Below are 16167 nucleotides of genomic sequence, written 5' to 3'. Positions count from 1 at the left end.
GTGATTGAGTAATTTGTGGGTAATATTTCAGCATTGGGGATGTTTGGCCATAATACCAGTTGCAATGCACGAGAAAACCGGAGGATCCGGAGGACACCCATGCAGGACAGGGGGGAAGAACGTACTCCTCTACTGACTGTACGCGTCAAGGCGCCCGAGTCGGGATTTAAACTGGGGCTCTTGTTGTTGTGAGACGCCAGCGTTACCACTGGCCCACCCTGTACGCCCACGTCCACCTTTAAGTGCTGAGGTCAAACGCATGGCAACCCACAGCTTATTTTATCTTTGATTTTCAACATTATTACCACACAGGCCGTGGCACTGCAAGATGCATTCATGTGTGATCGGTCACCTCTAGACTAAACTGTAAACTGTGTTTTTTTTATTTTAGCAGGTAAGGCCCACTGAGCTGTATAGATGTTTTTCAGAAGTGACCTGGTCACGAATGATAGCTCAATGCAGTGGCTTATCACGTGAAAATGTGTAGCCACCAAATATTCTAAGCGCATGCTTAGAGAGGACCCGGAGAAAAATGGTACGCGACCATGAAGAGAGAGAAACGTGCAGCAGGCGTCAGGGTCGGGATCGAACCCACGACTTGGTGTATACCAGGCGAGGGAGTTAACATCTCCCTAGGCACCATGCCACCCGCAGTGCCACCTGAACGCATAGCGGCAACTCTCGATGAGCATTAGGCCAAGTTCACCTTCGACGCGTACGACCAAACACAGCCTCCGAACCATCCACAACGTTGATTCAAACACCTTGAAACGCCCCCTCAACACGAAATTTGACGTCGTGCCAGGGACAAAAAAAAATGTCACTTGAGTCCTCTGTCAATGCCCCCACACACCTGGAAATCTCACGGCTTCAAGAAGTGTCCCGCGGTCACCCCTTTCTCAGGAGTCGCAACGCCGAGCTGTCGATTCTTTACGACGACTTCACTCGCAACGGAAGTCGGCGCCGTACACAATGTGCCCGTTTACACGATCGTGCGACGGTGGGACAGCGCGGTCGCCAGTCTGACGCCGGCCCGCGCGGAGGCCTCGTTTCGTTTTTTTGCGTTGCCCAGACAGGATTAGGTCGCGGGGGTCCAGCTGTATCGTTTCTGTAGAAGGCCGCCTCTATGGCAACTGGGGGTAAAACAGAGGCATCACAATATTGATTTGCTCGGCGCAGCTGTGCCGGCGCGGGGGCCCGGCAGGCCGTGGCGGCGGCGCGGTCAGCCGTCTCGGCGTCCAGAATAGATCGGAGACCCTGCGGGGCGATCGGGGGACTGGCGCGTCTCGTCAGTGGTCGCGCGGGCGTCTCTCTTTGTGCGACGCCGCTGGCTAATTCGCTCGAAGTTAGAAAAAGAATGTAGACGTTGAACCCTTATTAAATCCGCGTGGTTCACACACGCGCGCCACGGTGGCGAGATATTAACCACCTCGCCTGGTATGCTAGAGGTCGTGGTTTTGGTCCCAACTCTGATGCCTGCATATATTTGGAGTTTGCGTGCTTCTCTCTCTCTCCATTGTTGCGTGGATTTTCTTCGGTTTTTCCCTCCACATTTAGAATCAACATCACGCGTTCGGAGTATATGGCTCGTATACATTTCCACACGACGATAAGCCACTTCGTTGAGCTATCGTTTGTGGCCTGGTCGCTTTTGATATAAAGAGCTACATAGCTCAGTGGGCCTTACCTGGTAAAATAAAAATAGTTAATAGCTTTAGAAGCTCCAGGCACGTCGAGCGAAACGTCGGACATCGCGCGGAACAACGCGGGCGGCACGACACGGGAGCACGGCGGAGAGCCGCGCAGCGCGAACGACGCGTCTCCCTCTTCGTACATGTGTGAGGAGGGGGAATTCGTGACATTCGCAATAAATCATTGGAACGTGTATCGTGGGTGGCCAGACCCGTTTGCGGTGTTGCTCGTGTGCCGTGTAGGGCAGCGCCCGCCGCATGGCAAAGTCGCCCTGCAATTGTGCGGCCTCCGAGCTGGAATATGCCAACCGTCGTCAGGTTATCGTTGTGCCGCTAAAGTGTCTCGCCTTAGACCCCCCCCCCCCCCCCCCACCGCAAATTCACTTCGCTTTTAGTATTTTTGCTTTGAATGTGGGTGTCTGAAGCTCAGACGTAAAGCTGGGATCTCAGTTGTGGCAGGAGCACAGCGTTCTATTTATTAGAGTGCAATTATTGTTCTGCTTGAGATACTATTAGGGTTGTCTTGAATCTCACTGGCCACAATGAACCCTTGATCTTTATTTATTTTACCAGGTAAGACCCCACTGAGCTGCTATGTAGCTCTTTTTAGAAGCGACCTGGCCGTCACAAATGATAGCTCAACGAAGTGGCTCATCACGTGGAAATGCATAGCAGCCAAATACTCTAAAAGCATGTCGATTCTAAATGTGTCGGGAAAAACTGGGAGGACCCGGACAAAAATCCACGCGGCCACAGGGAGAGAGACACGCAAACTCAAAATTTACAGCAGGCATCGGGGTTACGATCGAACCCACGACCTCCTGTATACCAGGCGAGGTGGTTAACATTTCCTAGCCACCCAGTGGAACATGCACGTTGTCTGTGTAGGTTGTGTGCTAATGCGGCACCTTGGAAGTGTCTTGCACCTTCGCTTCTCCGTTCCCTTTCTCCAGGTCGTGAGCATAAGGGGCCGTCCATAAATGACGTCACACACCTAGGGGGGGGAGGGGGGTCAGACATTTGTGACGATGTGTGACGAGGGGGGGTTGAGAGATGTGACGTCACCTCAAAATGTGCAACTTTAAATATATAGAAACAATAGAATTGTTATAACACAAATTTTGATTAATTTTAATTATTACCTATTACATGGAGAAGCATACATTTTGTACATTTTTTGAATGATTGTTATTAAACATTTTACTTTTAATTATTCTACCAGGGCTTTTCATTCTGTGGAATGAATATGTGATTGTTATAATTGTACTCTCCATTTTGCTTCGTTCTACTACAAATTTTCAAGTATTTTTTTATTGTTATAATCACTTTTAATATTGTATAATTATAAGAGAATTTCAATATAATATTCTGAACATCTGCAGTTTCATGCAAAATTTCAGCTTTCCAACGCCTTTAACTACGTGTGTTCTTCTACAACATCAGAGTGCAGCGCCACATTAAATACGCACTACAATTATAATAGTTTAAAGCGATTTGAAGCATGTTTTATGCTCAAAATGGAAATATGGTTTTTGGGGGGGGGGGGCAGAGCTTTGTGACGTCATATTTGAGGGGGGGATCTGACTTTTTGTGACGCCGTGTGACCAGGGGGGGAGGGGGGGGGGTAAAAAATCGGTCAAAATCGCGTGACGTCATTCATGGACGGCCCCTAAGAGGCCTCTCTTGCCCCGTGTACCCACCTGCCCCGTGTAGCCAACTGCCCCTACCCACGTGCCCACCTAATTGTGCGGCAGTGGGTGACGAACAGAGAGGCCGATGCCTCTGTCACAACACTGCGCCGGTGCAGCTGAGGTCCTGCTGGCTTTGAGCCCCGAGGCCGCTCTCCCCCCAAGCCACCGTGGCTTGTCAAACCGTGGCGTCTTGCTGTCAACCCGTGGCGAGTGTTGCGGCGGCTTCACCCCGGCGAGCGTGTGACGGTGTGGAGAGAAAAGCACCGTCGATAAAAAAAAATTTATCATCGCCCGTAGTTCACGCCAAACCAGTGCCGACGGGTTAAAACCAGTTTAAACGGGTTCAAACCAGTTCAGATGTGGGGTTCAGATGTGGGCAGGTGATGGACGCGGACCAGTGACTCTGCTGCTGCGCGGTTCATTGTCAGGACCCCGGCTTCCTGCGGACTTTTGCCCGTGCCGGCTTTGTGCGGACGTTCGGGCATCAGCGACGCTGCCGAGTTGGCGTAGCGGCTCATCTCTCGGGGCTTTTCCACGCGGAATGTGGAGCCCCCCTCTTGTGGAGCCCCCCATTCCGCGTGCGGTGAACGACACCGCCGGCCAATCGGTGCCTTGGGCAACAATTAAGAGCCGTGCATGCCCACTGAGCTGACCAATGAGGCTCCCGCACAAACACAAAGATAAGGCAACGATAGCCCGTGTAGCCTTAACAGACTTTTGGGGCAAGTGCTGTTAACGAGTAGCACCTATGAAGGCCGGCACGACACACGAGGAAGTAGGGGGTGGCCAGCACCACGCCCGGTCGCCTTTGCCTCCCCAGTTACGATGTTTACACACCGCACCAGGTACTCATTTGAGGTCGAGTCGACCTAGCGGAGGCCCAGGACCGGTACAGATAATCGTCACTGACGTTGGTGGCCTTGAGCAGAAAACGAACTCGGGTCGCCGGGTTCGTAGTGCTAACCGCTGCACTAGCTGCTATGCCATCTGGGGATTCGAGAACATGGAGTTACGGATTCAACAGATTCCCCTTCCCCCTAACAATTCAATTGATCATTGTAATTACATCCACTGCTGTATGGAGGCCTCACCACGTGATTGCCATCCCTCTTGGTGCAGGCTATATCATATTAGTGGCAAAGATTGTGGCTCCATGTCACAGGACACACAGCGAGACGTTACTTTACTCAACAAACGCTAATATCTAAACCATTAAATCAGATTTAGATTTTCTTTTTTGGTCCATCCACCCAAACTGCTGTTGAGGACCCCGGTCAGGTTTTGACGTTTCTTGAGTCTCATCAACTACCGAGTCATTCCCGGCGTTCATTGGCCAAGAGACGTCCGTGACCACCACGGCGGGGACCTGTTTGTTGCGACGTCAGGGAATTCTACACAATCTGTTTGTGCCGTCCGGCAGGGAACTGAGGGGCAGAAGAAAAATAAAATAATATATATAATTAAACATTGGTTCGAAATGTCCTTTTGCTGTTTGAGAGACATGTTATGTATTTGTCTTGGCAAAGCGACCAGAGTCATGCGTGTGTGTGCGTGTGTTTGATTTAGTGTATTGCTCACTAACCCCGCCAAGACAGCGACACCGATGGTTATTGACTGCCTCTCGGTGCCAACCTCAGAGTGGTGGGTACCGGGCAGGATCACTACCTATGAGATCTTCACTCAAAACTGCTCTCGAGGAGTTGTACACCCCTAGCTGCCACTGCAATTTAGTGGCCTAAAATACAATGTTTCGCTTCGGATGATCGCTACAAAGTATGATCTGTATTTTTATTTAGTGTGCTGATCTTAAAGGTGCATTGAAAAATGTTGATTTCCGACTGATGCTCCTGCTGTTGTAGAGTGACTCATGCAGCCAGCAATGGCTGCAGAGTTTGGTAGTACATGTTGTTTACGTCGTTTATTGTGAAAATTCAGTCACAGTTCCTATGATCACTGTTTCATTGCTTTTATGGCTTTATTTTGGTGATTTTCGAAAAGTTTTTGGTTTGGCCATGTTTGTTTGTTGTAGTACAGAGTTAGACTGATGGCCTTAATCTAAGTTGTCTTGTGGTTGTTGTTGTTTGACTTGCATCCCACTGGGATTTTTGCACACAGTGTTGGTGTACGGTGCTTTGTTTGTTGCGGTTGCACCCGATTCAAGAGCCAAATGGCTCACAGGGCTATACCTAATAAGTGAACTTGAACTTGAGCAGGGGGGGGGGAAAGTATCATCCACAATCGAGGTTTCTTTTGAGTTAGATCGCGTCAGTATAAATGGGTCGTTAAAGCCGCCGCCGCCGCCACCACCACGCGACAGAGCCAATCAGTAAGATTTGTCGCGTGAACAAAAAGTGCCAATTGTAGTCACTAGTTCGGCGCACGGGTCTGTTTGAGAGTAAGCCCACGACCATTTACCATTCGAGCACCAAATAAATATAGATTGTTCTCTCTTCATGATAGAGATTGGTCGTGACAGCCTCCTGCGACTACGTGCTAAGGAGAATCGGTGCACACGAGGTGCAAACGTGAACCGCTGGAGTCGTGTCTGCAGGGATAAACCCAACACAGATAACTAATGCCCAGAGAAAAGAGCATTTACTGTTAACAAAATAAACAGCCATCTTGCACCAAAAATAATGACTATTACTATAAAAACATTATATTTTACCAGGTAAGGCCCACTGAGCTATGTAGCTCTTTTTCAGAAGCGACCTGGCCACAAATGATAGCTCAACGAAGTGGCTTATCACGTCGATATTGATAGCAGCCAACGAAACACCCTAAAAGCGCGTGATGTTGATTCTAAATGTGGAGGGAAAAAACCGGAGGACCCGGAGAAAAATCCACGCGACCACGGGGAGAGAGAGAGACACAAACTCCAAATATACAGACGTCGGGGTTGGGATCGAACCCACGACCTCCTGGGTGGAGAGAAGCTGCACGTGAGGCAAAGCGAATAACATCCATGGCCCTGCTCGCTCGTGTAACCCACGAAAGCGCTGCCCATAACGTGTGCCGGTGTGTGGGGTTGGGTTTGCGGTGCGCGGTCACGACAGCGCGAACGCCAGGACTCGGCGGAGCACGGGGAGAGCGATTGGGCGCACGGCGAGTGGCACGCCCGGGCTGGTCCCCTCCTCACCCGCAGCTGCTGCCCCTGCTGCTGCCGCTGCTGCTGCCACTGCCGCTGCTGCTGCCACTGCTACTGCTGCCACTACTGCTGTCACTGCTGCTGCTGCCGCTGCCACTGCTGCTGCCACTGCTGCAGCAACTGTCGCCGCTGCTGCTGCCACTGCTGCTGCTGCCACTACTGCTGTCACTGCTGCCGCTGCCACTGCTGGTGCCACTGCTGCAGCAACTGCCACTGCAGCTGCCACTTTCGCTGCTGCCACTGCCTCCGCTGCTGCTGTTTATGCAAACCACGAGCTGCGTCAGCTGCGTTCGACGTGCCGTCGCGCACATCGGCCCTAGGCGGTCGTGCGCTCATGCACATTCGCGTTTTGGTGTTTTCTTCGCTAAGGGAGGGAGGGAGGTGGTGGAGGAAGGAGGAGCGCTGTGCAAGCTGTAACCTGCTGGGGGAGAGAGGGAGGAGGAGGGATCTGTGGCTATGCAAGCCGTTACCTGTCATGCCGTTACACGAAGCACACGCTGCTGCACAAACGGTTCTTGTGGTGCCGCGGTGGCTAGATGTTACCGACCTCGCCTGGTATACAGGAGGCCGTGGGTTCATTCCCGACCCTGACACCTCCTGTATATTTGTAGTTTGCGTGTCTCTCGCCTCGTGGTCACGTGGAATTTTCTCCAGATCCTCCCTTTTTTCCCCCCACGATTTTCCCTTCGCGTTTAGAATCAACACGCGTTTAGATGATTTGGCTGCTGTAAATATCCACGTGGTAAGCCGCGTTGTTGAGCTATACTTTATGATAGCCGGGTCACTTGAGAACATTAGCTGTATAGCTCAGTGGTGGGCCTTACCTGCTAAAAAATAACATCGTTTAATGTGTGGCCACAACGTGGTAGAGCTGGGCATCGGTTTTGGTGCTCGAGAAGAATCGAGTTCTTTTTCAGCGCGAGTGCCAGGCTACGTGCACCCTGAGGTCACGTGGGTTAGATCGCGTGAATATAAGTGTGTCTTTAAACCCACCACCACCCGACACGGCCAATTAGTAAGGTTTATCATGTAAACACGACATGGCAATTAGTTACTCGTTCAGCACACCGGTGTGTTGGATGGTAAACCCACAATATTTACCAGCACTCGGATTGGACCGGTCCGGCTGAATGTCACTGGAGTGGTGGCCGTGAGCAAGAATCCAACTTGGGTCGTCGGGTTTGTAGCACAGCGCGCTAACCATTACACTACCGCAACAAACAAAGGCACACACACACTCCCGTGCAAGGCTTCATAGTCTCCGCCTATAGCCTTGGTGGTGGTGGTGTCTTTGGAGCCTACCGGGTTAAACACGCTCTTTCACAGATGTCCAGTAGGGGCAGGTCAGAACGTAACAGCAACAAACAGCACAAAAAACACGACCGGAGTGCAAAGTACCAAAAAGGTTCAACAAATATCTTGAGAAAAAAAATACAAATAAAACAAAACAATGTTTATCTTACCAGGTAAAGCCCACTGAGATATTAGTTTATTTTTTTCAAATGAGAGCTCAAATTCTGGGTTTCACGTGATGATCGCTCTTTCTCCGGAGGTCAAAAGACACCACGCGCACCGCACACAGTGGACCGTCATCTCCCGGAACCATTCTCCGGCACGCCGAGGATGGCACCGTTCACTCGGCTCACTCATGGGAGGGATGTGAACCTCTCCATCTCGCGACCTTGACGCCGTTGGCAACCTTGTCGAGCACCCGAAAAAGCTAAAATTATAAATTTACAAAAAAATAATGAATTGGACCTAACATTCTGAAGCAGGACCCTCCCAAAAAAAGGATCTTAGCCTCTCAACGAGGCTCTTCCTGGCTGAGAGCACAAGTTTAGTGATTCATTCGCCAAGTGAGCACCTGAGCCATGGCTTGCTGGATGCGGAGGAGACAATTACCCCTAATTGTTTTCCAGACCCTTGAGTCTCCCGGGACGCGACGACAATGATGATGAGGCGGCGAGGAATGCGTCCTGTTGGTGAGAGATTGTCTCTGACGGGAGGGAGCGTTGAATGAGTCAGCGACCACCTGTAGGCTTCACAGACTGCTTGGCCCTGGCTCAAGCGAGAGCGCGGTGCGAGAGAGAGGAGCCTTTGCCGCCGCGGGATTAGCGGCAGGTCCCTCGGCAGCGAGCGCCTTCATCCTCGCCCCGGCTGGGGCTCGTCCACTCTTCAGGTGCTGCCACTCTTACCGGGTGTACAAACACACTGGCCGAATGCTCGGCCTTCGATTCAAGGGCTCGACACGGCCCGTCCCCAGGGGAGCCACGAGTGAAGGGCATGGGGCCGAAACATTGCGCCTGTTGTGTTGCTGTCCCCACGAAGAGGGGGGGGGGGGGTGGGGGGCCCACAACGTTGTTGACGAATGTGTTGAGGATTTTCTTTCCCCCGTTGTGCTTGGGCACCGCTGCCAACGCGGCAGGAGCAGCGGTCGCAGCGTGTTTTCGGTTAAAAAAAATCGACGATCCGGTATCAACCAAGTCCCAGGGCATCATGGCGGGGTGGTGGGTGGGCGGAGGGGAAAAAGCCTTCGCCAACCCAGCCCACAAATGCAGTCGCAGGCGTTTCTCTACGTACGCACGCACGTACGTGTGTATGTTGAATTTCTTTCGCGCCGTTCGTAGCCAGCTGTGCTAATGGGATGAGTGTGCGGTTTGTACGCTGACTGTAACGGTGAGCCTCGCGTAATCTCACGTCCAGCGGCCAGCCGCATCCTGCCGGTCGCGGGTGGCATCCCCCCCAGCCCCGCACCCCCCTCCCACCCCCGCCAATGACGTGATTGGAACAAGGTGCCCCGCAATGGAGGCATCACACCGTCGTGACAAGGTGAAGTTGATTAAACGGATGATGAATGGGGGCATCACGCTGGCGTGTCGATGGAAATTCACACGTGTTCTGAGGTTACTGCGAGTTGCCTTGCCGAGGGCATATCTCCTCGACTTCAATCCTGATTTGCACTTTGTTTACTTCGTGCAAGCTTTGGTGAAGCTCAGCCATGCCTCGCAGAGTCGATAGAACAGCTACCGGCGTTGTCATAAATCGACGGTGGTTATCCCTGCCATGGGAATGTGGAATTTCCACCACTGGCTCCGGACCAATAACGGAGTGTCAGCGCTCACTTTTATTTTCTGCTGGTTCCAGTTAAAGTTAAATGATGACACGCGGTCCTAGAAAGAGGCCTGGCGTTTGACCCCATTTGGTATTTTTAAAAACTAAACAATTTTTTTTCATATTACCAGGTAGGGCCCACTGAGATGCCATCTAGCTCTTTTTTTCAGAAGGGGCCCGGCTGCCGCAAATGATAGCCGAACGAAGTGGCTTATTGTCGTGTGGAAAATTATAGCAGCCAAATACTTTGAACGCGAGATATTGATTCTAAATGTGGAAGGAAAGAACGGAGGACCTGGAGGAAAAATCCACGTGACCACGGGGAGAGAGAGACGCGCAAACTCCAAATATACAGGAGGCGTCAGGGTCGAGTAGGAACCCACGACCTCCTGTATACCAGACGAGGTAGTTAACATCTCGCTACCAGGCGGTATGAGTCGTGGGGGGCGGTGTGAGTCGTGGGGGGCAGGGAGAGTCGTGGGGGGCAGTCCGAGTCGTGGGGGGCAGTCCGAGTCGTGGGGGGCAGTCCGAGCCGTGGGGTATATCGCGAACCGCATCGCCGACCGCGAGGCGCATTCGTGAACTGACTGCCAACTTCGCATCCTCAACGGAGGTAGCAGCAGCAGCAGCAGCAGCAGAAATTCGCTCAGCCTCACCCGAAGCCGGCGTGTGGCTTCACACTCCGATGTCGGCCCCCCCGGTTGCTCTTCTCGCAGCCGAGCGCAAAAGCAGAAGACGGAGAAGAAAGAAGCGCGATGTAGACCGCGCAGACTGACGCCGGATTTTCTTCAAACTCCACCGCAGCTTGAGCCGCAACGTCAATGCAAAATGTTGCAATTGGCCCTTTCGCTCTGCTCGCAAGCCGAACGTGGTAAAAAGCCGCTGTCGGATGCCATGGTCAGTCTCTTTATTTAACGGATGTTTTTTTTTGCGGGAAGACCGTTTGAGAAAGGAGAGCAACATTTTCTGTGCCACCAAAGTGGTTTGGGGTACGTCGGGCCGATCGGGGTTGGTGGGGCCACGAGGAGATCGAAATTTTCTGATCCCGGTACACTTGAACACCGCTCCAATGCTCGTGTAGCTGGTGCTACACTGCGGCAAATTCACATGTGCGAAATTTAAAGTCCCGCCAATTATGCTTTGCCGCGCACAGATCTGTGTGATGATTGTCATTGCCGTCGAACGGGACTGCGCGAGCCGACTTTCGTTTGAAACAGAATGCTGCTGCTGCTGCATTCTGTTTGGCAGGTAAATTGAGATCGGGCATCGACGCGCGTTTGTATATTTCGACGAGACTATCGATCTGCTCGTAATTATAGCAGAGCCATGCTCATCGCCGCGGGGCAGGCACGCCGTTCTTCGCTGCGCCATCAGCAGGCCGCCTCACTCAAGACGATTTGCGCTCTCCCTCTCTCTCTCTCTGTGTGTCGTCTGCGTTGCAGCGCTGCAATTTCTCCACAGCACGATTTGTGGTCGTCATGCTGTGGAGTTAGTTTGTTTATACTGGTAGGAACCTCCTGGTTACACCAGCCCACAGGGGATTATTGTGTCCGTCCGTCCGTCGTGCAGGGAGGGGCTGGGTGGGGAGGGGCTGGGTGGGGAGGGAGGGGTCGGGTGGGGAGGGAGGGGCTGGGAGGGGCTGGGTAGGGTGGGGAGGGGCTGGGTGGGGAGGGGCTGGGTGGGGAGGGTGGGGCTGGGTGGGGGGTGGGAGTGGTGGGGCTGGGTGGGGAGGGGCTGGTCACCCCGTGGTGCCCTTATAAAACTCAACGTTTAACCTACTCACGCCGGCTTGTGCCCGCCCTCACAGTCGGGTATATTTGCAGAATACACCATGCCGCGTTGACCCTGGCCATTGACCGAGCAACCCAACGTTCCTACCAGCTCCTTCCGCAGCAGCAGCAGGAATGTGTTTGCTTGCGTAGTAGCGACTGCATCGCACGGCGCGATGGGCGACACGCACAGAGCGCACGTTGACATTCACACTCAGTTGTTCGGAGCCAAATTGATGAGTTTTCCTGTGCGCGTGGAAGGAAACGGGAGCACCCGGAACAAAACCCACGCGTGCGGGGGGGGGGGGGGGGCAACGCTCGATCCCCGCACAGATGGGACGGGCGGAGATTACTCGACACCTTCCTCTGGCGAACGAGGGTGCAGTGCCTCCTCGGACGTGTACCCTCTGGGGACTCTGACGGGAACTCGCTTGAGGATCGCAAATTAGTCGCTGGACTCAAAAAGAGTTCCTGCAGGCAGGCAGGAGTGGTGGTGTGGTGCTCCCACACACTAATGAATTACTCTCTTTGCAATAAACTATTTAAAAAAGAATGTATTCACAAGGTAAGAGCTATGTAGTTCAAGAAACGACCTGGCCACAAGTGATAGCCCAACGACGTGGCTTATCACGTGGAAGTGTATAGCAGCAGCCAAATACTCTAAACGCACGTTTCTCAATGAGAAGGGAAAAACCGGAGGACCCCGGAAAAAACCCCACACGACCACTTGGAGAGAGACACGCAAACTCCAAATATACAGCAGCAGGCGTCAGGGTCGGGATCAAAACCACGACCTCCTGTATACCAGGCGAGGTAGTTAACATCTCCTAGCCACCGCGGCGCCCCTGTCTCTATATAACCGCGTGTATAATCGTATAATGTACCGTTACGTCTGGTGAACTGAATACTGAATGAAAATCTGATTAGAGTGACCGATAATAGCCGCATGAGTCACGTTGTAAATGGCCCTGTGGTTGGCAGCGCTTTGTTGACGGGCAATAAAAACTGTGCATGTGAAAATACAAGACAGTGTCTGAAAATAGGGGCCGTGATGACGTTCTGTTTGCTTAAGAGGCTGGCCCTCGACTCCCATAAAAGTTACGTTTTTAAAGTAGAACTCATTGTCCAAGCGACTGCAAGAGTGAGATGTTCAATCTCGCGTCAATAAGCGATCAAGAGAAAACGACTGCGTGCCGCGATGTTGTAATCCTCGTTCGGGGGCAGGGGGGGGGGGGTCGACTCAGCCCGTCGATGTCCCCGTGGCCGAAAGAAACGACGGTCGGCCTCGTGGCGAGCCGACAATGGCAGCCCAACGGAGAGAGACTTGTCACGGCGAGATTGGACGGAGTGTCTCCACCGCCCCCGCCTCGGGGCCTCCCGAGTGAGCCGAGTCCTCGACCGGTTGTTCACTGCGGGCCGTGGGGACGCTGTGGGTTTACCCCGTGCAGTGAGTCGGTGTTGTCAATGGGATTTGGATCGCGTGACTTTGAAGCGCCCTGGTTGTAGACCCGTGGATCCTCGAGCAGTTGCACCGCCTGCACGCGCTCGATAGCGGTGCCGCTGGCTAGTCCGAGTGTGCCTGTCGGTCCACGTGAGGCTCCATGGACTTGGCGCCTCTTTCTCCCTGCCCCCTCCCTTCCTTTTATGGCCGGAGCGACGCAAGCGTTTCCGTTCCCTCGGGAGATGCTACGTGCTCTCCTGAGCCGAGATATATTAATCGAGTAAATTGTTGTCATTTTCCGCCGATTTATATATTTTTTTTCGAAAAACCACAGCCCAGCGGTTGGTGAAAACAAGAGACCCCATTGGCCATTGCTCGCGCATCCATGGTCCTCATCAGCTCCACCGAACCCCGTTAAGTCACGACCCGTCACAGGGGCGGCCCAAGTGGCCGCGCGTGGCCGCCCGAGGAGCGCGAGCCGCACCGCACGGCCGGCGCTGGCGTGGCACGGCCGGCGCTGGAGGCGCGGACAACAAGCGGTTGGCCGGTGCTGCCGTGGCACCGGGAAGACAGCGGCAATCTGGGCACGGCCCACTCGCCCAGTTTGTGAAAGACGCCGTGCCACTTCCCAGCGGTCATGGGGACGCAGCGTTAATCGCGCGGCGGGACCCCCCCCCCTCTCGCGCTACGCGTCGCATCGTGCCGCCCGTGACTCGTTGGCTTGAAACTTTTTTTTGGCCGCCAATTAGCCGGTGCGATTTGAAAGGAGCGACATGCACGCGTGGGCGAGACCTTCCCGCGAGGCCCGAAGCGTGCGCGGCAGAGTCAGAGTCGGAGCGGCAGAGTCTGAGTGAGTCTGAGCGAGTCTGAGCGGCAGAGTCTGAGTGAGTCGGAGCGGCCCCGGCAACGGTGCCGCGTTGGGCCATTGAGCCTCGAGCTCGGGCCCGGGGTGCCACCCGACACGCACGACGCTCATCCCCTCGCGCTCGCCGACGAGCACCTCGTGGCATCCGAGGCCGCGCGTACGAAAGGAGGAGCCACCGCTTCACATCTCGTGGAGCAGCCGAGAAACGTCGTCGCAGCGCCTGTAGACGTAGCGTGTCCTTCCACGGTTCGTCTCGCGCTACGTTAGCTGGGGGGGTGAGGCTATTGTCGTAGTCCAGCCGAGGGGAAAGAAAAAAAAACAACCTCCAACCGCAACTTTGAAAACTCCATTTCAGATGTTGACAAGAGTTGAAACCTGCAGCGCAGCTGACGGACGCGTCCGGTCACACACGGTGACAGCTCAAACGTGGTGGCGCTCATCGCCATTGACAGTTCTAAGTGTGTAGCATTCCCAGGGCCACGGGTCCATAGGCAAACCGCTGTTGGCTTACCAGTAAGCACCTCCGATTAGCGCGGGCTGGCTACGTACGGAGCGAAAGAAGTTCAACATGCCTACGTGCTTACATCTGGGCGGTTCTCGTTTTATTATCCCCAGGGGAATGATGGAGCGGGTTTGTGTAGCGTGGTTGGCACGGGCCCTGGTGCAAAGGAATTCAATATTGGCAACTCTACAACTTACTCCGTCTCTGTAGCCCGGAGTCTGGGCCCCCCAGGCGCTGAGACCTCACGCAGTTGGACCGCCTGCACACTCACTAGCTACTCGCATGTGTGGAGCTGAGCGGAGCCCTCATGGGGGTGGGAACAATAAAATATCTAATGTTCGCGTGTTGTGCCATCATCAACAATGCTTTTGTTCCAGCGCTTACGATTGGCTCATGGCAAGTGTCCCACGTCTCTCTCTCCCCCCGCACCCTCCCCCCCCCATTTTATGCAGCGAACACGTTAATGGACCAGGTGTGTGCCCCCCATCCGTCACGAACATATCTTGCAACTCCACTTGAGTTGCCACAACCGTGTGGTGTTTATCAGAGCAGATCTAAAAGTGGGGTGTGTGGCGCGCTGAGCCGCAGGGGAAATGTAAGACATCGTTACTGCAGCACTGAGCGGTGGCAGACGGCCAAGAGGAGAGGGGTGGGGGGCAGGCGGGGGGTGCTGGCGGAGGGGTGATCGAGAGGGGAGAGGTTTGGAGAGCTGGGCTGGGAAGAGGGGGGAGGGGGTGGGGTGCAATTTGGGCACTCAATGTGGTGGGGAAGAGGATGATGGGGCCGGCCCCGATGCACTTCTGTGGCCGTCTGGAATGCTCTTCCGATATTAGGAACCAACTGGAGCTTCACACTTTTATATCATCTGCATTTAAAACTAATTTCTTTAGAACTGATTTTTGTGTTTAGTTTGTTGTCCTTCCGCCGCACACGCCGATTAGCGTGGTTGGCTACGCACGGCGCGAAGGAAGTTCAGCGTGCACACCGAGCGGGCGGCATCACCGAGACAACAAATCAACGCGGCCGCGGCATTGGCCGAGGGTCCGCAAGCAACGCTGCGGCAGTCTGGCAGCCCAGACCCAGGTGGCTGGGCCCTCTGGGTCGTCCACACGTCGCACGCTCGACAATGCAGAGTCCCACCACCCCCCTCCAACCCCCCCCCACCCTCCCGTGTTGACTCGAGCAGCCAGCGGCGGCAGCCGGTGCCGCGTGAGCCGCCGCTGCCATCGGCACCGCGGGCGTGCAGGTACGGGTGGGGCGGCTCAAACAATGATGGACCTTTCCGATCGATGATGTATCGGCAGAAAACGGCAAAAAGAGGTCTCCCTTTCTTGTTTCCGCCGTGCACACCGCAGCCGCCAGTGCTGTCGGCGTGCGTCTGTTTGGGCCCCCGCAGCGGCTCCATGCTCCTTATCTTTAACCTGTGCCAACCGGGGAAATATTCAGAACGGGCTCACGCGCCAGGGTGAGTGGCCACTCCCTGCGCGAGGTTGAGACGATGGGATTTGCTCCACGTGAGAAGCGGATTTAATTCCGCGGGTGGAGACCCATGATTTAAGTCCCCATTCTCAGCGGAGCTTTATTAACTTTGGCCTCCTGCATTACTCAGCCACCGCGCACACTTTGCCTTCGAGCTCATGCCAACAGGACGTGTGAAACACTCCGATGATCCAACGTGAGCGTCGCGAGCTCGTAATAATTCACTGCAACCGGTTCCATTTCACATGTCGCGCGTCAGCTACGTTGCGGTGGAGAGCAAACATGAGGCCATATGAAAGCGTTTGCCTGCTCGAATGATTGTGGCATTGTCTTCCAAACGCCCGTGCAAGGCAACGATTTTGTTGAACATAATTGGTTACTTTTGGATGAGATGGTGTAATCATAATCACCTCAAGTTCATAATGCATCTTTCATAAACTATTAAAAACTGAACTATTTTGTATTTTACC

At 53.9% G+C, this 16167-nt stretch overlaps 1 protein-coding gene across 1 annotated transcript in view; it reads left to right on the top strand.

Annotated features, from left to right (window-relative positions):
* The first annotated feature begins 15855 nt into the window (after nt 1–15855).
* Nucleotides 15856–16167, top strand: part of LOC133351244 (nascent polypeptide-associated complex subunit alpha, muscle-specific form-like) — a 123884-nt gene continuing 123572 nt past the window's right edge. The window contains exon 1 of the mRNA XM_061566327.1: nt 15856–15893. Within this exon, the coding sequence (XP_061422311.1) occupies nt 15856–15893 (38 nt within the window). The remainder of the gene's footprint in view (nt 15894–16167) is intronic.

This window comes from Lethenteron reissneri, chromosome 36, assembly GCF_015708825.2.
Source record: "Lethenteron reissneri isolate LAM-NWPU_2019-01 chromosome 36, ASM1570882v1, whole genome shotgun sequence".
Taxonomy (NCBI): Eukaryota; Metazoa; Chordata; class Hyperoartia; order Petromyzontiformes; family Petromyzontidae; genus Lethenteron; species Lethenteron reissneri.
This window is presented reverse-complemented; position numbering and strand designations above follow the sequence as displayed.